This window comes from Ptychodera flava, chromosome 13 (genome assembly GCF_041260155.1).
Source record: "Ptychodera flava strain L36383 chromosome 13, AS_Pfla_20210202, whole genome shotgun sequence".
Lineage (NCBI taxonomy): Eukaryota > Metazoa > Hemichordata > Enteropneusta > Ptychoderidae > Ptychodera > Ptychodera flava.
The window spans coordinates 22,822,064-22,848,188 of NC_091940.1; the positions used below are offsets into that span (position 1 = coordinate 22,822,064).

At 36.6% G+C, this 26,125-nt stretch overlaps 1 protein-coding gene across 1 annotated transcript; it reads right to left on the reverse strand.

Moving 5' to 3' along the window:
* Positions 1-8,398: 8,398 nt before the first annotated feature.
* LOC139147855 (medium-chain acyl-CoA ligase ACSF2, mitochondrial-like) lies at positions 8,399-20,832 on the reverse strand. The gene is made up of 2 exons (XM_070719066.1): positions 20,755-20,832; positions 8,399-13,056 (listed from the first exon to the last, which is right to left on the reverse strand). Exon 2 carries the CDS (start codon positions 13,032-13,034, stop codon positions 11,382-11,384), a length of 1,653 nt encoding a protein of 550 aa, XP_070575167.1. The 5' UTR covers positions 13,035-13,056; positions 20,755-20,832; the 3' UTR covers positions 8,399-11,381.
* Between the last annotated feature and the right edge of the window lie 5,293 nt (positions 20,833-26,125).

Sequence of the window (26,125 nt, forward strand, 5' to 3'; positions counted from 1 at the left end):
CCCCACCCCCCCTTAGGCTGTAAATAATGACAGCTTCCAATGAAATTTTGGCTGCAGTGTAGCTGTATCTTTTTGATGAATTTTTCACAAATTTTTATAATATCAACTCTAGTTTCTTGTTCTTCTTCTGAAAGCTTACTGGGAAACAAAGTACCTATATATATCATACATGTGCACATTGCAATGTTATTGACCAGTATATGTAAATCTGGGTCCTGATTGACATGTACACCTCTGGAGCAGAAAAAGTGATAATGGAATGTTTATAAACAATCATCACAAGTGACAATTACCTACAGGTTTGTTATTATACTACAGAGATCACCATGATACTGAGGGGAGGCATGAAATAATAATTGTGTTTTCTCAGTGCTCTGTGCCAATCTTAAATAAAATCTCTTGTTTTTTAATATTTTTTATTATCGTCAACATCATCATCACCACCATCAACAACAACAACAACAACAACAACAACAAGATTACTAAGTTCCCTGTGGTGACAGCGGCAAGAACATGAACGGCTCAACTGTAAACTTTTTCAAGTTCCCGTCAAGTGTTGAGTGTTTGAACCATAATGTGCTTGTCTCTGCTGGTTCGTACGATCGGCCACGGTCCCGGGGCCACGGTCCCTCGGCTTATCCTGCCTCGCTACTCGCTACACAGAAGGTTGGGACCGCAATGCAAATCAACTGCATGAACACCAACACTGAACGTTGTGACTGCCATTAAAATGCACTTGCATTGTGTACAACACGGAACACGGAACGTCGGGACCGCAATGCAAATCGACAGTAACTTAAAACGTAAATGGGACCGTGATTAAAATGCACTACAACTACAACACGGAAGGTTGGGACCACGATGCAAATCAGCTGCATGAACAGCAACACTGAATGTTGAGACACGGAGGGGCTGTGGTTGAGACTACCATTGAAACGAACAACAACACGGAACGTAGAGATCGCGATACAAATCATGGACGTAGAGTCCTCCATGATACAAATCGACAGCAACACGGAACGCGTCGTTGGGACGGCAATTAAATTGAAGAACAACGGGGAATACCGGACCACGAGGACCGCGATGCAAATCGACCGCAACATGGAATGTTTAAGACCGTGATTAAAATGCACAACACAGATTATCTAGACCGCAATGTAAATCAACTGCAACACCGAACCTTGTTGCCTCGATTAAAATGCGTATGTCTGCTATGTATAGCAAAAGTTTCAATTCTCGCGAGCGAGCGTTCCTATGCCCGCTGTACACTAGACAAAATGACGTCAAATTTATCGCGAGGGCTCGATTGCGTGTGTCTAAGTTTGAATTCTCGCGAGAGCCATTTATGCATGCTGTACACTAGACTAATATGACGTCAAATCTCTCGCGAGACTTGGCTCGATTGCAAAAACGTACGACGGAAAGAACGCAATAATACGGAAGTAGACAGTTATTGCGAATCGCCGAGAGAGAAGCGCAGATTAAACAAAAGACCAAAAAACCCACGTTTTTTTCATTATTTTACCATATTTTTAAACAAAAATCAGTTTCGCCGCTGTGGCGAATTAATATCGATTTTTTTTCGCCACTTCTGATTTCGATTCGCATTGACCAACGTGGCGAATGGGCAGCGCGAACACTGTTTTGTTAGCGGATACCGGGCAGAGATAAGGCGGCGTTGGACCGCTATTCGATGTAAATGAACACACCTGTGACGTCACAGACGGCCAACCATTATCCCCGCTATGGGCGTGACCTGAGTGTCGCAAAATGACCCCATGAAAGCCGCGCATAGAAATATCAAAAAAACTAACACTTGCGCGTACTTTTAGGTTGCAATTCTGTTGCGAGTGTAATAGTATTGACCCACTGGAAGATATTCAGTCACACGAACGGGACCATTTCACCAGACCTTTAATCAAATGCTGTCTTATCATGAAACAACTCGTAAGTGAAGAATGTATACCATACACTTACGTTGGTATATACTTAAATGCACATGAACAGTGTGCGTCAATAAATCCAAATTGAATACAAATATTACAGACTTTCACATTAAATATTACTGAGATTCCACTCAGATTTCTATTGGCACGCTGAAAAAGATATGTCTGGTCATTACCAAGACAGTCACGGACCTTCGCTCAGTGAATAGGTGTCAGATTTGTACACAAAGGGATTGTCTGACTTGAAACTGCTTGCATTGTAACATACAACATACGGTGCATTTCGATCTTCACTGAGAAAGTTTTGTCAGTATTTTAAGTTAATACTTACAGACCACAGACGAGGGCAGACAGGGTATTAGGTACATGTATGTCGACTGAGAGCTTTAAACTGATCTTTTGTCTGATGCCAACATTCAAAGATGGATATCTCTCTTTCAATTACGTTTACCTGCCATCCATTGCACGCCTTGATGTTTACGACGTAGACACACCTTCAAAACATCGCTTTCATTTAAATGTTAAAACCCGCCAAAGGTCATACAGGGGGATTAACTTTTTAGACAGGGTCATACACGGAGTAGAAGAAAGATGTCGTAACATTTCTTTGTACCAAACGTTGTATTCACTATATAAAAGTAGAGTACACAAGCCAGGTACCTTAACCCTTTGAGTGCAGTATTTTTCCCACTAAAATTTTACTGCAACATTTAACCAATTTTTATAAATTTTTCTGTAATTTGTTGATAATTTTGAACTAGATGGACATTAAATTTCATCTGTTACAGTTTTTTATCAAAATTTTGGCAAAGATCTGAAAAAAAAAATTTACCGGGGATATTTTTTAAAGGTGACAAAAATTGACTTTTGCGCTCGAAGGGTTGAATGATATTCAGCAACGCATTTCTAATATTCTTACGCTGTAATTATCTGAAAACGAGGAATATGCAGCATTTCGGCTTTCGGCTTCTTAGGTGTGTAGGTTCCTACAAAAAGAAGGTTCAGCCACACTAGGCTCGTAAACGCAGTACTCGCCCTCAATCTTATTCACCATGACATAATGAGGCTTTATATAGACGTCTTATTCATTCACGTATTTAATTTATTGCATCCAGAACGAACTATGTGACTGGCCATGCATAGAGGAGACACAAAGGCGTCCAGAAGACCGTTTTGCAGAACCCTTCATTTTATTGTTGCTAGGTTACGACAGAAACCACAGAGTTCCTGTTGATGTACGTTCTATATTAATTGATGCGACTGAAGTTATTTTTCTCTACAAATATTTCTGCGCGTTCAGAGATACGTCATGAAGGAAGACTCTGTGTCATCTCAAAATGTTCCGTTGAATAATTGTGTTTTTTTAATTCAGATAAATTTTAAAGTATATTATGAGTCTAGTATTTCAATAGTTTGTTCATCGGCCACATATATTTTATGCGAAAATTTACGCCAGGTTTATTGTAAGTAAGATATTGTCATAAATGAGGACGTCAGTTTATTTCATGATGAGAAATTGCCTAGCCGTAGTTGAATAAACCACTTCAAACGAGAAGTAAAATAAAGGTTTTGGCAAAGCTATGACAATTTGTCACTTATCGAAAAGCAAAGAGAATACGATATAGAAATACATACATATCAGAAAAGGGGATAATAACCATTCACAGGTTAACACTGACATAACACATAATCACGGCATACCGATAGAAAATGCGTTGATAAAATGTGTATACCAGTTTGACAAAGTGTCGCCGGCATGTATATGATCGACTGTTCAAGCTAGATGCTGGCAGCATCATCGCCATTATTTGCAATCGAGTCGTATCCTCATGTAGGACACCAGCCCAGGAGAGTACGTCAGAATGTGTGACCTAATCTTAGACTATTTGGTTTATTCAACTATGGTATTGATAGTATGTGAGCAAGATTTTTAAACGGTGTTTGCCTGCCACAAGGTAATCAAATGTAAATGCTTTAAACACAGGCAACAAGTGGTTGTGTATGCCACATTTTGGAAACCAATATAACAGTCTCGCCACGACCGGGATATACGAATACTAATTAAATCACAACAATCGCTTACTCAACCAACACATTCGTTTATTAAGATGTCATTCAGAGTATAAACGTCTGTTACGTAAGTCACAGTACTTTTTTTATGTCAAAGGCAAATTTATGCAAAAAAAGAATTAAAATGTTGAAACAAAGCTACGACGTTCAAGATGCAAAAATCTGTAAAGAGATCTAATTGCGTGTTAAAGACTGTACAAGACAACAAATGATACAGTCACATTTATGACATTGCCATAGTTCTTTTATTCTGTTATGATATAAATTCAATCCCTTGCCCTTGGCCAAAATATAATACACGCGCACAGACATGGTCTCATGCATACAAGCACACATACATTCAAACAGACATAAACATAAGCAGACACAAACACACGCGCAAACAGCCAACGGTGACTTTTATGACATTGTCGATGCATCCATCTTCTTCCAGCCTATACATGTCACCTGTACGGTACCAGCCGCTTTGATCTATGACCGATTTTATTTTGTCTTCATCGTCTTCATACCTCAACATTATGTAAGGCGACCGGGCACACAGCTCACCATCTGTACCACGCGGTACTATGTGACCATTGTCGTCGATTATCTTGATTTCAAAGTGATCCATGGGATAACCAGTTTTCTCGAATTTCTTAGGATTATTATTTATTGTCATGAATCCTGTTTCCGTAGTTCCTAGTAGAGAGTAAAGATTTAGAATCTTTCTCGCCTTAATCAAAATTTCAGGTGGAAGGAGGTTGCCAGTAGTGATGACGTATTTCAGGGAACTTTGACCAAGCTCATTCACCTTCCCATACTTCAGGAAATCTAAGACAAATGAGAACACAAGACACGCCACCGACACACACTCTTCCCTGATCAAACTGACAAGAAATTCCACATCTGAATTTGAATCTGGAACGATCACCGTATACCCTTGGCTTACACCTGCGACAGTTGAAAGGTCCCCACTTGCCTGCGTAAACAAGTTCATTGACATGTAGCATAAGTCTGTCTTCGCTATTTCTTGAAAGCGTCTGCCATATACGTGTGCGCCATCAAGCGAACACCTGTGCGATTTCACTACCATCATCATTTCGTAGTCGAGATAAACGGTTTCTCGTAATTTTGTTACTTGTCGTAAGTCATCTTCATTTCTTATCTTCATCACTTCTGCATAGCTAATCGTGCCTTGCTTGCTTTCACTGTCAAGATGAATCACAGTACGGAGAGTCAGTAATTTAGATTTGTCACATTTGTTTGAATGTTCTATTTAATAACTCTGGTGCGACTTTCAAAAGACCTCATTCTTGATCGCAAGGACTGACAATCAAAGCTGCAACTTTCGTTTTGTTTGCCAAATGTTGGAAGTATACCTCATTGTCACCAATCACTATTCGGACACAACCCAGTTTGGTATAGGCAATTGCATAATATGATGCGATCCATTCGTAACAAGTCTCCACCCAGATGCCAACACATTCGCGAGGCTTCTGATCCAAAGGAACAAAGTCTGAAGCTAACTTGATAACATCTTCTCGCGGTCTTTTCGCGGTCTTTTCAATTTCGACGCAAAAACAAAGGCCCCTCTGTCCGAAAACCTTGCTGCCGATTGGTCGAGATCGTCACAATGTTCGCCGTAAATTGAGTGCCCCGATGTAGCGTGTAGGTAGCTCTGGCGCGATATTGACAGCTTGTGAGTTTTCAATTGGCTGGTGTAATATTTTCACGAAGTACAACCTGTTAATAATGAATTTTTGTATGCATAACGATTATTATTAAGATTATCATTAAGCTGTAGACAGCTTTACTGTGCCTTTCATTTCTGAAAGCGTTTGAAGAACATCCCAACTGCCTGGATCTGAATACAGCACAGACATGCAATTGTCAGTTACATTTTCCTGTAGTTATCGCTATATTGCTCATTGAAAATGTTGAAGCAATCCTCAACACGTCACGTTTTAGTATGCAAATGCACGTTTTAGCCACATGAATATAACCTTTTGAGATTGTGTTCGTGGCAATAACTTACCAACTAAGCATCAAACCTGCTAGTACCGAACAATTATAATGCAACATTCAATATTTACTTCACTTTCTGCATCTTCTACTAAATTTAACCAGATTTATAATTATTCACCCAGAAGTCACATATTTGAAAAGATTATCCAAAGATCTGGATTCGAATCTTCTGTAAATAAACCGATATGCATCGCTACAATTTCTGTTCGACTGAAGTCGTTGAGACATGCTTGTAGTTCGTTAACATAAATTTTAATTCATGTTTCCGGACATATTTATAAATGTTGATAATATATAATCGTGCAGTCTAACTACGAAAATTTGAAGTGAAGAATCTTTGGCCTTAAAATCATAGCAGAAACCATTTAGTCCGTGGGCTAGAGGGGATCTACGTGCACCCCCCCTCCCCACAGTATAACAAACCTGTATTTTTCAGAAGCCTTGGGATCCTTAGAATACGAAATGGAATATTAACAGAAAAAATATAGGCATGCAATAGCTGTTACGGTCATGTTTTGAAGGGTACCGCAAAATCACGATTTTGCGACCCACAAGTATTTTCGTCAAATCTGTCTTCTTGTAAGTCATCTGCTGAGCTTATTTTTAAAAATAACCTCACCTGTTTGGTATCATTAATCATGTATCATGTAAAGTCTATTTTATATTTCTGACATGACCCGTTACCAAATGAAATAGATTTCATACAAAAAATTGCCCGATTTTTTATGTATAGGAAAAAAATTCGTAGAATTTGATGTTAGCTACGACAGCAATTTTCGATGTAACCTTTGGGGCATGCAGTAAGTTTTGGTCATATTTTATGAAAACTATACACGATATTGTCATTTTAAAGACTAGTTAATTAACTTTCTAATGATACCTAACAAATTAGGTTATATTCAAAAACAAGCTCAGCAGATGAATTATAGGAAGACAGGTTTAATAAATATGCATGCAATTCTGCAACACTGAGATTTTGCTGTACCCTTCAAAATATGACTGTTACAGCTGTAGAGTTTCAATACTTTTTCTGTTAAAAGTCTGACTGTTACAGCTGTAGAGTTTCAATACTTTTTCTGTTAAAAGTCTATTTCAAATTTCTGACATGTACCTCTACCAAATAAAACAGATTTCATAAAGAGCATCGCATTTTTTATTATGCCTAGCTTAAAATTTGTTAGAATTTGAGATTTACTGTAATTTGCAATGTTAAACTTTTGGGTGTTGGGTAAGTTATGGTCACATTTCACAAAAACTGTAGAAGATATTGAATAGTACAATATGCCACCTTAAAGAGGAATGAATTGCGTTTCTAATGATACCAAACAGGTGAGGTTAGTTAAAAAACAAGCTCTGCAGATGACTTACAAGAAGACAGATTTGACGAAAATGCTTGTGGGTCACAAAATCGTGATTCTGCGTTACCCTTCAAAACATGACCGTAACAGACATTGCATGCCTATATTTTTTCTGTTAAAATTCCATTTTATATTCTAGGGATCCTAAGGCTTCTGAAAAATACAGGTTTGTTATCTGTTGGGGGGTGCAGGTAGATCTCCTCTAGTCCATGGCCTAATTGTCATGACACACATATTGCATCTCTGCTGTCTAAGTCCATGAGCTCATTCATTGCGAACATGTTCTTGTGCCATGTCTTACTATCATTCTGAATAACATTGAGCAGCCGCGGAGTTTCCTAATTCGCAGTTCTTCCTACGTCACCTTAATGTCGATACTAAATTAACCAACACAAAAGGTCAGCTTGGCATAAATTTGATGATTACCTAATTGTATACACTGATGCACGTATAACATTATAGCGATCACATCACCAAACGCTAACTGGCCGAGTACTCATTAAGAAGAAGCAGTGTGAAAATGGTACATCAGAAACCCTGTATTCAAAACACAGAGCCCAAAGATGCAATGTGAAAGAAACACCTTGAAGCAGATGAAAGTACATAACAACCCCGGCGATACTACTTCCCAATTTCAGAATGATACAATGTCCTACCAGGACAGACTATACTATTCTTGTTTACTTGAAGGAATCAACAAAGTTTCGGACAAAATTACCCCTACCGTTATTTCTAAACTACTTTTTGACAAAACGTGACACCCTGAATCATTCTGGCTATTACTGAAGTATGATCCTCCGCTGAAAATTTCAAAGATTGAACAGCCATAACAGTATGGTCTATAATAGCTTTTAATCCAAGAACGTAAGGTTTCATATGATTTCTACTAGCAATATATAATCAGTAGCATTAAAACATGATCCCTTAGAAGTCATAAAATATTTACACCACGGTCTTCACTCCGTCAGGTTTGAGTGCAGAAGTGTACAACATAAAACAAGAAACTAAGAAAGGCTGAATGGCATATTTAGAAAAGAATTTTATTGACCATCTACATCACAAAAACGACTATACGATTTCAACATTGTTTGTGTGTACAATTTGAAAGCTAAATTTATTGTAGCAAGGATTATACTGTTGTTTTTTGTATTTTTAGATCACGTGTTCACACACAAGCTAATTTCACAACTCTGTCTGTGTATGAGTGTGTCGGTGTGCGTGTCTGCCTGTTGGCTTGATGTCTCAAGAACAGCTGACAGGATTGAATGAAATTTGGTACATATATTCTGTTTAGAAATTGCAAAAACTGATTACTTTATGGTGAGTGTGGCAGGCACACTTGTGCATATTGGCATAACTAATGATTTAAATTTAGAAAAAAAGGATATATACTGAGAACGGCTGCACAAAATATGATGAGATTTGCTACAAATGTTGATCACACTAGGATATATCAGCCCTGAAAGATATTAAGAAAGGTAACATTAAAGTTAATTGCTTACTTTTCTGATCAGGTATAAATATGTGGATCAACTTCATCAAAGTTGACGAAACTTGCTATGTATATTGCAGATACTACGATAAAATATGAATGAAAATCGTTTAGCAGTTTGAGCTAAGCTGATAACAAATTTTCATATATCATGAACATTCCTAATTCGGGAAATATATCTGTAATGAATTAATCAAAGTTAATAAACTTGCTATGGTCATTGTCGATATAACAATAATTCATTTGTACTATAGCTAATTACTAATTTGCATATTTAACAAACGTTCCTAATTACGGATATATATCTGTATGATCAAAATCGACCAAACTTTCTATATTCAAATCGAAAGAACTATGATATAATATAATTAAAAAGCGTTCGCCATTTGATATTGGCTAATTACTAGTTTGTATATTCAACTTTGTAATTGGGGATATATATCTGTCTTGATTGTATCGATCAAAGTTGAAAAAACGTGCTATGTACATTGACGATACTACGACATAACATGAGTAAACGTGTTAAGTAATTGTAATTTGAGGTCACCTACCTAAAAATTTGCATAACTAATTAATCTTCCTAATTAGGGATACATATCTGGAATGGATTAATCAAAGTTGATGAAACTTGCTATGTACATTGAAGAAATTGAGATTATAACATCTATGAAAGTTGTCAGGAGATTTGATCAGCTAATTAACAATTTGCATGTTTAATGAGCATTTCTAATCGGGGATATATATTTGGATCGTATCGATCAAAGTTAACAAAATTTGCTAGGTACATTGACGATACAATATCAATGAACGTCATTTAGCATTTTCTTTAGCTAATTACTGATTTGCATATATAACGAACTTTCCTAATTAGGGATATATATGGATTGATTTGATCAAAGTCAACGAACTGCCTATCGAAATTGAAGATACTTTGATATAATATTATTGAAAATCGCTTAGCATTAGTGATCAGCTAATTGCTAATTTGTTTTTTAATAAACTTTTCTAATTAGGGATATATATCTGAAATTTCTTGATCATAGTTGACGAAACTTGCTATGTAAAGTGAAGATACTATGATACATCCTTATTGAAGTCATTGAGCATTCAGCTAATGTCTAATTTATCTTAATTGACGAATTTTCTTATTAGCGACATAAAACTTGAAGAACTCTAGCAAAATTTATGAAAGTAACTATGGATGAGACAATGATACCGTATTAGTGGAAGAGAATTTACATTTTCGTGCCAGCTAATCGATAATTTGCATTTGAAATGAAATTCCAAGTTAGGCAGATTTTACTAAAGGGCCTGACCATAGTTGATCGTGACAGTACTATGTCTATTGATAACAACGTTATACAGTTATACAACCGTGAAAGACATTTTAAATTTTCGCGTCAGCTAATTCATAATTGCGTAGTTTAATGAGCTATAATTGTTTGGTATATAGAGCTTGAAAAACATGACTGAAGGCAATAACACTTGCTATGCAACAAATGAAAACGTGTGGCAAAGGACTAAATTTACTGACAACTGCAATATACTGAAACACGGGAACATTTTCGGTTCATATCTTGTGGATAAACTGTGGTCTGATGACTTCATTCGTGTCCGTATGATACAAAAATCCTTTGCATGTCCATTTCACCCTCGCTTGTAAAAAATTCCATTACAAGAGAACATCCTGCCCCCATCTTGACCCATTCTAAAAGACTACCGTAAAGAAAGGTATCCTAGTTTTCTCACTCTATTCTTGCAAAATATACGATATTACTTACGATTTTTAGTTCGGGACCGAATTGTTATAGATCTTCAAAATGTTTAGCTTGAATCTATTTAATTACATTATGGAAAGTCATACATACGAAAATTAAAGACTGTTGACATCACATTAGTGTGAATGGACTAGATAACAACTCCTTATTTACAATCACTGACTCAGGAGATAAAAAGAGCAGCTATGAATACCAATATGAACACCTTTCTTCCTTTCTTATACACTACGTAGAAACATTTGAGAGTTGCCTTCAGTGCACAGTGACCTTCAAGTCTTATGTACGTTAAATAAATGTTACTTACTCAGCTTCGCTATCAATGAATCAATCTATCGATCTATCTATCTATCGATCAATCAATCAATCATTAAATCAATCAAATTTATTTCTATGCTCGAAATAAAAAAGGTGGTAGTGTTTAATATCGCATAACGGAGGCAGAACAGCGTTGTTTAGTATGCTGTTCTAAAAAGATGAGTTTTGATGTTGTTCTTAAAATATTTAGACTGAGTGACTGGTACACTTCTGTTCTGGGACGTTTCAGGCAAGGAGGGAAGTGCAGGAGAAAGCACGACCGCTCAAGTTTTCCTCTTACTCCGTGGTACATGCAATATAATTGTGATATTACAGGGAAGGGCTCTGGATAAACTTTGAAGCGGTGAAGTGTACCTCCAATTTAACACAAACAGCAATAGTCACTAACAAGCCTTGCTGCAAAAATTAGTACATTCGCCTAAATTCCGAACATCGTCATAGCCTTTGCTTGAAGTTCTTGAATGCGCACTTTACCCGTTGGACCACATGGAATGGAGTCGACGAACAAGATATATTTTGGCACGTGAAATTCTGGCAAAAATCGGCGCGCAAACTGCAAAAGTTCTTCTACTGTTACCTCTTCTCCTTCTTCAAGACAAACACAGGCACAGACCTCTTCTATGAATCGCTGATCTGGCACACCGATAGTTCTTGACAGCTTTACCTTTGGATGCCTGACAAGAACTTGGTCGACTTCAACAGGATAAATATTTCCTGCATCTTTAATGATGATATCGCTCTTTCGCCCAATGATGTCAAGGCATCCATCTTCTTCCATTTTACACATGTCGCCTGTGCGATACCAGCCGCTTTCATCTATGGCTGATTTTGTTTGCTCTTCATCGTCCCAATATCTCACCATTGTGTAAGGTGATCGGGCACACAGTTCGCCAACCCTACCACGTGGTACGATCTTACCGCTGTCATTGATAATCTTGACTTCAAAATGATCTATAGGGTATCCGATTTTCCAGAATTTCTCCGGATTGTTGTTGAAAGTTACATGCCCCAATTCTGTAATTCCTAGTACTGTGAAGATGTTCAAGTTTAACTCCTTTCGAACCCTTTCCAAAGTTTCAGCTGGAGCGAGGTTGCCACTTGTGAAGACGTATTTCAGACGACTCTTATTGAGCTTGTCCACATCCGCATACCTAAGAAAATCTAAGACAAATGTGTACTGTAGAAAAGCTACTGTAACACGTTCTTCCCTGATAAAATTTACAAGACTTTCTGCGTCAGAATTTGAATCTGGCACTATAACTGTGAAACCATGGCTCACGCCCGCAATCAAGGACAGCTCCCCACTTCCATGCGCGAACATGTTCATTGCCATATAGCATATGTCTGCCCCCACTATTTGTGTCCAGTGTCGACTGTATACATGTACATTTTCAAGAGAAATTCTATGCGATCTCACCACCACCTTTTGTAAGCCTGTACTGCCGGAGGTAGTTAACATCATCATTTCGTCATCAGGATCAACGGTTTCTCGTAATTGTCCAACTCGTCCAAAGTCTTCGTCATCTCCCATCTTCATCACTTCTTCATAGCAAATCATTCCTAGCTTTCTCCCAATGCCAAGACGAATCACAGTACGAAGGGTTGCTTCTTTACCTGTATAATGTTCGTTTGTTTTATTTGATAACTCAGGTGCGACATTCGACAGAACTCTTTCTTGATCACCAGGCCCGATAATCAAAGCTGCCATTTTGGTTTTGTTCACCAGATGTTCGAAGTATACTTCATTAAAACCAACCACTACACGGACGCAAACAAGCTTTGCATAGGCCATCGCATAAAATGACGTGATCCATTCGTAACAATTCTCCGCCCATATGCCGACACGTTCACCTGGCTTCAGACCTAAGTGAACTAAACCAGCAGCTAAACGGATGGCATCCTCCCGCAGTTTCTTGAAAGTGATACGTTGTTTTGTAGATTTCGAAGCAAAGACAAACGCCTCTCTATCAGGGAACTCGGCAGCTGATTGGTCGAGTGCATCGCACAATGTTTTCCCGGTGAACGGAATGCCTGATGCAGCATGCAGGTAGCTCTTTCCAGATAATGACATCTTGAGTGAGTTTAATCGCCACCTGCAAGGTAACAATTGTATCAAAGAATAATCTATCAGTAATCATCGGCGGTGACTATCATATATGACATTATTACATGTATAACGAAGGTCAGCTACTCTGCAGCGCACGTGCTGCTTGTATATTATGCCATAACCTTGTGTTACTGAGCACAGGAAGCCGGGACTGTTGTTGTTTGTAAGCAACTATTGTTTTGTAAACATAACAGAAAGGCTCGTCTGCAAACACGACAAATGACTTTACAGCGTTGAAGATTTTTGAAACGATTGCTACGACAAAGATTACTATCTAATGAGACTTAAATGGAATCATAGGTTGCTTTGCGTCGTTTTTCAAACGGCAATTACAGGGAAAACGAGCGAGAACTGTTTCGCATGTACACTAGCCTTTAACCCTTCAACAAGTAAACAACACTCACTATCCAACCAGAGCTGGTAGTATGGGATAATTAGCCAATGGGAATTCAGTGACACCATCGTAAATCAAACATGATTTCAAATCTCGTAATTGTGAGTTTTTTATTCTCGTTACCATGAGCCTTGATCTCTTAGTTATGAGACGTAATGTATAAAACCATATCTTTAATTTTCGAACGTATTGTTATATTTTAATATCAGGTTTTTGCATGATTATGATTTGATAACATGTAGAAAGTAATTATAAGACATCCTTAGATGAATAGATGAGTGATTGAACTTTGATGTCGTCACCGACAAGCTGAAAAGATAATCCTAACACTACAAATACCTTGAAATGTTATGTTAATTATTTACATCCAGGATAGACCAGCAGTTGTTCCATGTTTGGTTTGCTATGAAATTATGACGAGCAACTAGCATTTTCCGATATATTTGAACAATTCTGCTGTATGATTTCTATGTATCTCTCCGACACCCATTCATACGATTACGAGTTTTAATCCTCGTAATTACGAGGATTAAAACTCGTAGTGACAAGTTAAGGTGTCGAAATTACGAGCTTTTGTTTTTCGTAATTACGATAAATGAAATTCGTTTTTAATTCTCGTAATTACGAATTTTTTAAGTCTCGAAATAACGATTTATTATTCTCGCAATATCGAGTTTTTAATTCTTGTAATTACAAATTTTTGATTCTCATAATCACGAATCTTCTTTCTCGTTATCCAGTCTAATAGTGTACTGAAATCGCCCCATGAACCCTGTATGTTTGCCTTGATCTACATAATTACATGACTTTAGTCAGTCTAGCGGCATGACATTCAATCACCATTAACATGAGAATGTACATAGTGTTAAGGAAGTCGTGCTAGTAGAGACACAAACACATCTCAGCAAATGTTGCAGAGTTTGCCAAGTAAGGTACTTTAAAAAATATCTTTGATTGCCGCCCGCGTGTGGGTAGGTTTTCAGAGAAAATTTAGAAAACAAATACAATGTTAACACTATTACAAATAAAATATTATGTTTCCAAAAGAAATCAAATAAAAAATGAACTTCTAAGGTACACTTGTGTTTTTTGTTTATGTTTGTTTTTTCCCTGGCTGGCTGGTAGGTTTTTCAAAAATCCAAGGACGGCAAACTAAGAATTTTCTTTGAATAGCCTAAAGGGGAACTTATACACTGTCAAGTACACAGTGGATCAACAAACGTTATCATATTGTAATTTCCACTTAATGTGAAAATGTATGGTAGCATGGATAATCTCCCAATAATAACAACGCATTCATCTTGCAATACCCTCTTTTAAAGAAATGCATGTATTGACGGCATAAATATCATTTGTAAATTACATTGAACAAAAATTCAGACTTACAAAGTGACAAGTGGGAAACAACAGTCAAATATTGATTTCAAATGGCACTAACATTCATAAACAAAAGCGTTTGTTCAATTATGTCTCCCGCCTATCTCCATACGTTTCAACATGATTAGCTAAATTTCATCATCCATATTCTGGTTCGGGCCGCTTTCTTGTCAAACTGAAAATGATGGAAAAGTAAGATATTTTAGAACATTAAAATAACATCACAGTATATATAATAGTAATGTATTGCCAAAACACATCGATATACAACATTCGCTAAATTAACCATAACGCGCAAATTACGTGCAATGAAAGTGTTCTGTAAACATACCAGGGGTAATAAGTCAGCAATATGTGTATTGCTCTCCGACATGACTTAATTCCTCATATTTTACATATTACATGATAGGGACAGAAAGATCGCCCTGCAGGTTGGTTATTGTTGAAGAAGGTTCATACAGGTCAAACATTGTCACGCGCTTTCATACATGTACATGTAGCTTGCACATCGATGATGATTGGAAGGCAATAGCCTGTGTCCCTCAACAAAAAACTAATCCCTTCGGTCAGAACCATATTTCAATGAAAATTTAGGTCAACCGCATCATATTGTCCTCGTGTCAGGACAAGAATGTTCAGGCCGAGCTTAGCTTAGCTGTGCTGGTAGAAGTAAAAAGGCTACAATTTAGCATGCTCATGCAGTTCTGTTCAAATGTAGCTCTTACCTGTTGCCTCGGTAAAATTCTGACTCAGTGATGTCCCTGATTCTTGAAATGTATCTAGTTGATGATTGACATCTGATATTTCGCATCGTTGATGTGGTGCAATGGCAGGGAGATACGTACCTTTGTTGCATGTTGCGTTCTCTTTCATCACGTGTCATCGAAACGAGGGGAAAGTTATACGCATGACAAATATACACTATCAAAAGTGTGTAACATAACAGCGACCATCAGGAGCCCATACAAATACTATTCAAAGAGCTGAAATATACATAAAAACAAATAAACATAAAACAAAAAAACATAAAACATAATTTTGACTAGAACGGGCCCCCATAGCGCTGGGTTGGTGTGCCCAGCCGATTTCAAGACGATTTCTCGCGAGTAGCATAGGGTATGGTATGATTTTAGGCAAAAGAGGCCAGTCGATCGATTGTTTATGCAACCATCTGACCGTTGACCAGTTTCTATCACCGGAAACTCTCAGAATTCGTGAATTTCGCTGATTTATGAAATCGGGCTGTGAAAAGCTTTCACGCCTTTGTCTTTGCAGCAGTGGACAACGGGCCCAAGCCGGGCTCAAGCTCTGGAGCTACGGCCTCGGAGAACAGCGATGTGTTTCTGGTAACACATGGCCCCTCGGGGTAATAGATGGGCGCTATAGCCCTTATGGCCAGGCAATTTTGTGTCAAAATATCACGTGACCTTGATGACCTTTGACCCCAAATATACATGTATGTCCATAACTCGGTAACCACAAGTGCTACACCCTTCATATTTGGTATGATGGGACACCTTATGACAACACATGCTGTATCCTGTATTTATTATGCACATATCTTATTCTTGGCAAGCCAAAAGAGCTAGAGGTCTGTTTTTTGGTATATAAGGAATATAAGGATAACTATTGGATACACTTTTTTGACCAAATATTACGTGACCCTAGTGACCTTTGACCCCGAATATACATAAATGTCCATAACTCAGCAACCAAAAGGGCTACACCATTCATATTTGGTATGATGGGAGACCTTATGATGCCATATCTGGTACCTCATTAAATATGCACATATCTAATTTTGGGCAAGCGTCATATATATTGATTTCCATTTTCACAGATCACGGTTCGAGCGCCTGAATAATACCACTCCGGTCGGGAGCCGCCATATTGATTTAAGAAAGCGTGCGCAAAGGACTGTGGGATCAGCCGAAAATAATTCGAGCAAACACATATAATTAATTCGAGCAAACACAGATAATTAATTCGAGCGAACACATAATTAATTCGCTCAAACACATATTTAATTCGAGCGAACACACATAATTACTTCGACCAAACACAAAATCAATTCAAGACACTAGTAGAAATTAATTCTAGCACACATTAAATCAATTGCAGCACGTGAAAACATTTTGAACCCAAAATTAATTGAAGGAATTAATGTATTAAATCTAGCCTACATAAAATTAATTCCGGCACATAAAAAACATATAAATAATTTGAAATGTTAGCAAAGTTAATTCTAGACTACATAAAATTAATTGCAGGGAAGATCAGCAGAAATAATTAATTGGAACACATAAAATTAATTCGGCATGACTACACAAAATTAATTAAAGCATATAAAATTAATTGAAAGAAACATACAATTAATTCGAGGTGCTAGTTAATTAATTCCAGTCTATATAAAATAAATTATAACATACTAAAATTAATAAAACATAATTTTGACTAGAACGGGCCCCCATACAGCGCCGGCCATTTTGAATAAGCTGCATGCAATGTACGCGCCTGTGCATACAACCCTTGGCAGATTGCTCTTCTCTCATTGGACGCGTATAGGGCCTACACTAATATCACGTAAGCAGTGATTCTTTTATTAAATAATCAAGTCGTCGGCCTTTTTTGGCATTCAGACACTTGATACCGTGTCCACAAACAAGCTTCCGGGTGTAAAACAAGCCCGCTCGAAGTTCTGCCAATGGATCCAGGGTAATTCAATATCAAGGCTGCATAAGATTTATAGCGCACGAGAGTTGAACCAACCCAAAGTGCAGCAGTGTTAGAGTTTAGGCAATTGCTATCCTGCAGACTGACCTCAGCTATTACTCCAATTTAGGTACACGTGCTCCGCGAATCATGAGAAAAAATAGATAGATAGATAGATAGATAGATAGATAGATAGATAGATAGATAGATAGATAGATACATACATACATACATACATACATACATACATACATACATACATACATACATACATACATACATACATACATACATACATACATACATACATACACACGTAGTAGTCAAAGGGCAATGTGACCTATTTAGGTTAACTGCCGAAGTCAAGCGTGTCATGGCATGTCTCTTGAAAGACCATTATATACAGTATTCAATTGGCAAACAAACACAAAACCGACCCCCTTTATGTAGACCAAATCATTATCCAAACTGGAGTAAGGTTCATGCTGCATAGCTGCGGCCACGTTAGTATACGGGAAAGTTAACTAATCTGCTAAACATTTTACACATGTATCATTCATATATATATATATATATATATATATATATATATATATATATATATATATATATATATATATATATATATATATATATTCTCGAATTCACAACTTACGGCACCAAGTCACCTAGCGAAGACATCATAGTCAAAACCGTTTGGCCAAATCCCCACCCTTAAAACAGAGTGGTTTAGAGTTAAGTTGTAATTACCTACAGATATTCTTACTGTGACCCATCCACACCTTATCAGAGCAATGTATACATTATACATAACTGAGCAATATATATATATATATATATATATATATATATATATATATATATATATATATATATATATATATATATATATATATATATAGATATAGATATATAGATATATAGATATATAGATATGGGCTTGAAATTGACTGTTTCCCTGGTAGTCCACTTGGACTACCATTTTCTGAAGTTGGTAGCCCAGTGACAATGGCTGGTAGCCCATGCGTATTTTATTTAAGGGATTTTTTCATTACCAGAGAAGAAAAAGCTATTTTACAACATTCTGCCCATGAAGTGAATTTGTTAGTCATTAGATGTGATAGCTGTGGAAACGCAGCTATCTGTTGGCGGGGTAGCATAAGTCGCTATGCGGGTCAAAGGTCAACCCCGTTGACCCGCATAGCGACTTACGCTACCCCGCCAACAGATAGCTGCGTTTCCACAGCTATAGATGTGAATACTTGCACACCTTTACCTAAAGGAAACTGGTATATAATTGACGACAGTGACACTCAAAAGTTTGGTGACCTATCATTGTATGGACAACCCGTTTCATTCTCAAAGTTGCATGCCAATTTTGATAGTCGTCATGGCAATGACCACCATCTCGTCAGCAGGGCTAAAAATAGACCACAGGCTTTCTGTAGTAGGGAGAATTTTGTGAGTGATACATTTTGATCAAAATGCAATGAAAATACCATGACGTTTTCATTGGCCACTATATTTTGTGCCTGTCATCCAAGTACATCAGTTTAGATTTTGAAACTTTGTTGCAAAGTACATCACAAAGTCGTAGCCTGGCCTAACTGTGTCAAGTTGGGTTTGACTACATTTAGCTCGTCCAAAAGGGAAAGACCAGACATGGCACGCTGACTGAATTTCATATCCCAGGCCTTGGTAGTCCATGAAGGCTACCATTTCATGGACTTTGGTAGCCCCAGGGAAAAGTTGGTAGTCTGTGGACGCGGGACTACCGCTAATTTCGAGCCCTGTATATATATATATATATATATATATATATATATATATATATATATATATATATATATATATATATATATATATATATATATATATATATATATATATATATATATATATATATATATATATATATATATATATATATATATATATATATATATATATACACGTGTGTGTGTGTGTGTGTGTTTGTGAATGATGACATGGCAATTGTAGTATATAAATTTCAAAATTCGTTGACTGCGAATACAATATTTTAGTCAATTTTGAATGAGCTTTGAATGTATTTATCACTGTGTGCCTAACTAGATGTCAAGAACTGTTGTATATAGATTCTTGTCAAAAGGGAAAACAGCAGTAAGTCAAAAATCTTCAGTTGGTAATTAGATGTTAGTAGCCAGCACAAGTAATCTTTGCTTACTGACAGTCTTTTATTTTTCAGGGGCCAGCAGCTGTATCTTTTTATGTTTTTTTGCGATTTTATTCCGTATAGTAATGACAGAAATGCCCTGACTTCATTTTATCAACAGTGCACTTATGCCCAAACTTTCCTAAATGAAACTTTCAACCATTCTCTTACCAAGTCAGCAATAAAAAATAAGTGGTCAAAGTGCAAAGTTTGGAACAAGCGATACAAATTATTCAACGTTTTGCGATATTTACAATTCAAAGTGGCGGCTGTCCCTGTGTTAACTCTATGGGGTAAAAACAAAACTTTAGATTTTTGAAAAACTAAGACGGTGAAAGAGCTTTAAAATGAGCCCCAACAAGTGGTAGACCAGAAAAGAAGTACAGAAATTTCCGAAATTTCAGAGTCCGAATATCTGTCCCCAAGGCGCGTTCTACCTTAAGAAACGTTACGGGAGATATCTTTACTGTAACAATATTAAGTAAATGGTAGTTTCTTCATCAAATCATGTGAGGAGGGACTGTGATCAAATGCTGCCCTACTATGAAACAACGAGTAATGAAGAATGTACTTCATTCCAGGTTAAAGGATAAAGGATAAATAATTTATATAGCGCCTAGTATCCATCAGCGATATTCACTGGCGCTTTACACTAGGTCACAGGTTAGTATGTATTTAAATGCGCATGAAGAACGCCATGGAACAATTTTCATCGATCCAATACAAATATAACCCATTTCCACAGTAAATATTACTGAGATTCCATGAGAAAATTTCAGATTACTCAGGAATATCCATGTCTACTTGTATACACTGCAAAATATATGTTAGGACTTTGCCAAGACAGCCATGAAACTTCACTCAGTCAGTAGATGTCAGATCTTTTCACGAAGGGATTTTCTTACTTGAAACTTCTGGCAGTTCACTATGCGTTGTCATTTCGATCTTCACTTAACTGTTTTGTCAGCATTTTTATGAATATATACGAAGATAAGATTAATACTTACAGACCACGAAAAGAGGGCAGAGAGGGTATTAGGTACGTCGAATGTGAATTTGAGGTGTTCTTTTGTCTGATGTCAACATTCAACGATGAACACCTCTCTTTCAATTGGTGACAATGCCGTTTGCCTGTCATTCATTGCACGCCTCGATGTTCAAAAGCATAAAAGGTGATGCATTTGGCCTTTCACGTAGACACACCTCCAAAATGTCGCTTTCACTTAAATTTGAAAAGCAGCCAAAGGTCATACACGGAGATTCACCTTGAAAACGTCTATTTTATTTTGTTAAACCAGGCGCCAAGGTCAAACACGGAGTAGAAGAAAGATGTCTTAACATTTCTCTCTGCCAAACGTGGTACTCATTACCCGAATACGAGAGATACGCGGTACTTCGGCTTTCGGTTTTTAAGGCGTATAGGGTTCGTACATAAAGAAGGTGAAGCCAAAAAGGCCCGTACACGCATTTCATGCCCGTTCTTTTTAATCGCAATGGCATTTTCTGTCATGGGTGCCTTTTGCAAACGTCTAATTATTCATTCACGTGCACATCGTCCGATTTAATTTATTGCATCCAATATGCAAACGGTGGAACGTCATTTAGTAGAAGACGGTTTTGCAGAATAACTTCGTCATGGTGCTGCCATTACAAATAGTATAATTTACGATGTGGCCATACATTTTGCAAGCCCCGTGCTCTCCTTAGCTTATGTCCTACATAAGGATTCGACTTGATGGCAAATAATGGCGATGGTGCTGCCCGCATCTAGCAAACAGTCGATCATATACAAACGAGGGCACTTTATTAAGCTGGTATAAAATTATTTCAACGCATTTTCTATCTCTATAACCTGTGAATTGTCATTAGCCGTTGTTCTGTTAAGGTAGTTTGCGCCTCGAAAGAGAAAGACTTAAACTTTTGCTCAAACTTTGCTCGATCAATCTTTCAATCATTGTCTTTCAAAATCAAGAATAAAAATGCAAAGTTTGGTATTAGAGAAACAAATTACCAAAAATTTACCGATGTTTGAAATTAAAAATGGCCGCCATCCCTGTGTTAACTTTATGAAGAAAAATAAAATCAAATAAAATAAATAAATAAAAATAAAATTTTCAAAAAAACAAAGACGGTCAAAGTTTTTATATTTACCAAGGCCGTCAAAACGAGCCCTCACTAGAGATAGATCAGGAAAGAATTGTAAAAGTTTGAGAGTTCAAATATCTGTCCCCGAGGGGCGTTCTACATTAAGTGTGTATTTTTTATACCGTATTCTCTCTTGTTTTTCAACAGGTGACAAATGGCTGTGCCCAAAGTGTTTTGTTCACCGCCGGCTTGGCTCTCTATTTTATGGTCATTTATGCTCTTATCATGAAATAAACTGTCGTTATGTACGACAATATCTACTAAGAATAAATTTTTATCAAAAAAAATTCTTAATTTTTTTTTTGAGATTGGGGATTTGGCCGAGCGGTTTTGTCTGTGGCTTCTCCTCTAGGTGACTGAGTACCGTACGTCGTGAGTTCGAACCCGATTGAAACCATCGTATTTTCTACCCTGGGTTGATAGCTCTAATGGTGGACAGAATTGTCCCGAGGCTGTCTTTCGTCCATTTAAGCGATGTATTCATTGCTTCGCTTCGCTAAAGTTGTGTGCGACATGTTATAGTAACGGGTCAGTCACAATCAGGGTGCTCTAGACAGATTTCGACATGTTACACTCTAATATAAAAAAATGTTGAGCAAAATTTAATGAAACATTGTTCTTAATATGAAACAACCAGTAGAACCAAACAGGCCCCATCGAAAAAATGGAGGTTTTGTGATGATTTTGAGCTGAGTAGTGAAAAAAGTACCTTAAAAATGGGTCAAAATGGGCGTTACGCTGTTTCATCTGGAAAAGCACATTTTGTAAACTCACTTTTTGAAACTGTTAGATTATTTTTTCGATTATTCATAATATTTAAAGTATCACGTAGCATTTCTTCTTTCTTTTACAAGTTATTTCATCTTAATACATGGATTTGAATAGAAATGGCGTGATAGCAATGAAATTGGTGTGTCGTTACGCTTTTTATATTTTGACAACAGCATTGATTTATCTCTCTATTATCACTTGTAAAACATTACCCTAGAATGTTTCTTACAAAATCTATTTAATTGGAAGACCAACTGTGATTAGTTGTACTAAATGTTTATAGGGTCAACGTAATGACTATGAATGACAAATCATGAAAGTTGCCCACATCTTTTGTCCCAAATTTTTGTAGTGTCCGTGACACCCTCATAACTTTCAGCCATATTCAGATAGTAGAGATCTGATGTCATTAGCCAAAGTGGCCTGTTTGCCTTCCTTTTGTGTTATAAAAATATAATCCATTTACCTCTTTGTATTGTTTCAGCGTATCAAAAAGGAGCCAAATGAAGTGTCCGTGACAGCCGTATTGTCCGTGACACCAAATCCATACATTACTTGTTACAGTGATTAAAGCTGGTAATTCTATTGTTTACCAGCTGAAGTTACATTTTTATAAGAGAGTAACTTAGTTTTGAGTGAGACATCAAATGAAATATATTAAACCAGTGAAAGATGTTTTTCTACCTTTTAAGATTTTAATGTTAAAAAAACTGTCCGATGAAATAACGGTATAGGGTTTCAAAAAGGAACAGAAATAGTGTTATCAGTTATTCCCTATATTACTTTAAGATAGAAATGTTATTTATGGTGAAATTAAGACATAACACTGAACAAACTAATTTACTTTCACATTAAACCACTTTCCATTTGCAACTGGCTTCATGTCACGGACACTACACCTAACAAGTGGTTAACCATTTTTTACTGCATTTACATTTAAGTTAAATTCACCTGACATCTGAAGTAAACTTCATAGACCAGAATAAATCCTATTAAAAAACAAAAGACAAAATGTGTTTTTGAATTATATAAGGGGGGAAGTGGTTGCAAATCTGACTATTTATGATGATGCTGCAGTAGTGTTAGCTCCAGTACAGATCTCTGTCAACAGTGATGCATATAAGGGGAGGGTTTATGTCCCTTCAAATTATTTTTCTGTTTTAACCCTTTGTTTGCATTATAAGGCTGTATTATTAGTGTTTGATGAAATTTCAATCGTGTGTTGGTTGTTAAGGGAAAGCTATGGTGAGACATAGTCGGATCTATCATGTGGTGTCTATTGAATGCTGTGATCCTGAAATCTGTTTGGAAACCAGTGTGTGTAGTTTTCCTCAGTCGCAAAGTTCTGTCTTTCCTAAGTTGTTGTGTCAGATATTTTGTTGTTTTTGTTATACTTGTTGATGTTAATGTTTTCACGTGTTATTGGCTTCAAATAACATCAATATTTCTATATTTGTATCTTGTGTTGAGATTATTGTTAACGTTTTGTCTCTTTTAGTGGACTTTGTTTCGACAAGTGTGTCTTTTATGCTCTTGTTTCTTTTGTGGGTCATTATTGGGCGGTTTGGGAAAGGATTTTAATGTTTCGTCCTTATCAAGACTTTCTTTCAAGTCTTGGGCTATTCAACAACGAATTCTACCGCCAAATATATGGCTGTTTAATGGGCTTCAATGCATTGCTGGGGATTGCCATGATTGCATTTCATAAATTGAAAATGGAAATCATCTCTGAATACCAAAATGTGATTACTTTCGGAAAAGATTCAGAAATGACATTTTCATAATTTTTACTGGAACACAAAACCAACTGGCAGAGTTCAGCCATAGAATAAACAAAATGCACCCAACATTTAAATTTACAGTTAAGAAATCACTAGAAAAAATAACATTTCTCGATGTCAAAATTTTGAAGGGCCCAAGGCACAACCAAGAAAATATTTTGGATATTAAAACCCACACAAAACTAATTGGAACATTCCAATACCTGCACAGAGAATCATGTTACCCAAATCAAATTTTGAAGGACTAATTGAAGGTGAAATTCTCAGATACTTCTGTACATCCAATGACCCAAACGATTTCAAGGAGATAGTTGATTTCTTTACAAGCAAATTAATTTACAGAGAATACACGGAAAAGAAATAACTAGAATTACAACAGAAATCAAACACAGGAATTGAACTCAACAAAAAGTACAAGAAAATTAAGAAGGAACAAACAAATAATCTAATCTTCACAACAACATATAGGCCATACATTAAAACAAAAGACTTGAAAGAAAGTCTTGCAAAATATTGGGAGCAACGTGAAAAGGACGAGCCATTAAAAACCCTTTTCCCTGAACCCCAATAACAGCCTACAAAAGAAACAAAAACATTAAAAAAAACATTTGTCAAAAGCAAAATTCACAAAAAAACTTCAACACAAGAAAAACGACGACAAGAACAAGCATATAAAAATCAAAATATCTGACACAACAACTTAGGAAAGACAGGACTTTGCAACTAAGGAGAAACCACACACTTGGGTTTTGAAACATTGATTTCAGGATCACAGCATTCAAAAGACACCACATGCTAGATCCGACTATGGCTCGCCATAGCTTTCCATAAACAAACAACACACGACTTAAATTTTACCAAACACAAATAATACAACCTTATAATGCAAAGAAGGGGATAAAATAGAAAAATAACATTGCGGGACATATATCCTCCCTTTTTATACATCACTATTGACAAAGATCCATAATGGAGCCCACACTACTGCAGTACCACCATAAATAGTCAGATTTGCAACCTCTTTCCCCTTATATATACACAATATATACTGACCAAATACATAAAATACTCCAGTCACCTACAAATATCACTATGAGTGGCAAGAGAGTATTATATTACACTCTTCATGACTTCTGATATAGAGAATTCGTGTTTAATATTGTCTGTTAAAACTGATAAAGAAGTTGCCCTTTAAGTATTCAAATGTGTAGTGTCCGTGACGCTACTGAAATAAAGATCACAATAATATGTTGGAAACCAAAAGTTCAGTAAATCATTTATTGTTCACTTTATAGTGATACCAGGACAGTTTTGCATTGTGTAGCATTTTCTACATACCAGTTATCATTGTCTTAATACCAGTTATCTCAAGAATTTTTGCATTCAGTGTTGTATTTCTGATAACATTTTCTGGTTATTGAAAAATAAAAGAACTGCAAATATTCTTTATGTCAAACTTCCTTAAAAATATGTTTTTGATTTGTTTGTAATCGATTCTTGTCATAATTTTGCCTTTTTTACAGGTTTACCGGTTATAATAAACAATAGTTTGTTTCACACACATATTCCTGAATGTGTAGTGTCCGTGACGCTTTTACCATACTACAAAAATGACTAGAAAACTAACAAAAAATGAGCAAAATTTTGCTGCAAATACTATTAATGTTTTCTAAAGACTTCA

Excerpts from the sequence above, each read along its gene's own strand:
- LOC139147855 (XM_070719066.1), bottom strand. The coding sequence starts at position 13,034 with ATGTCATTATCTGGAAAGAGCTACCTGCATGCTGCATCAGGCATTCCG.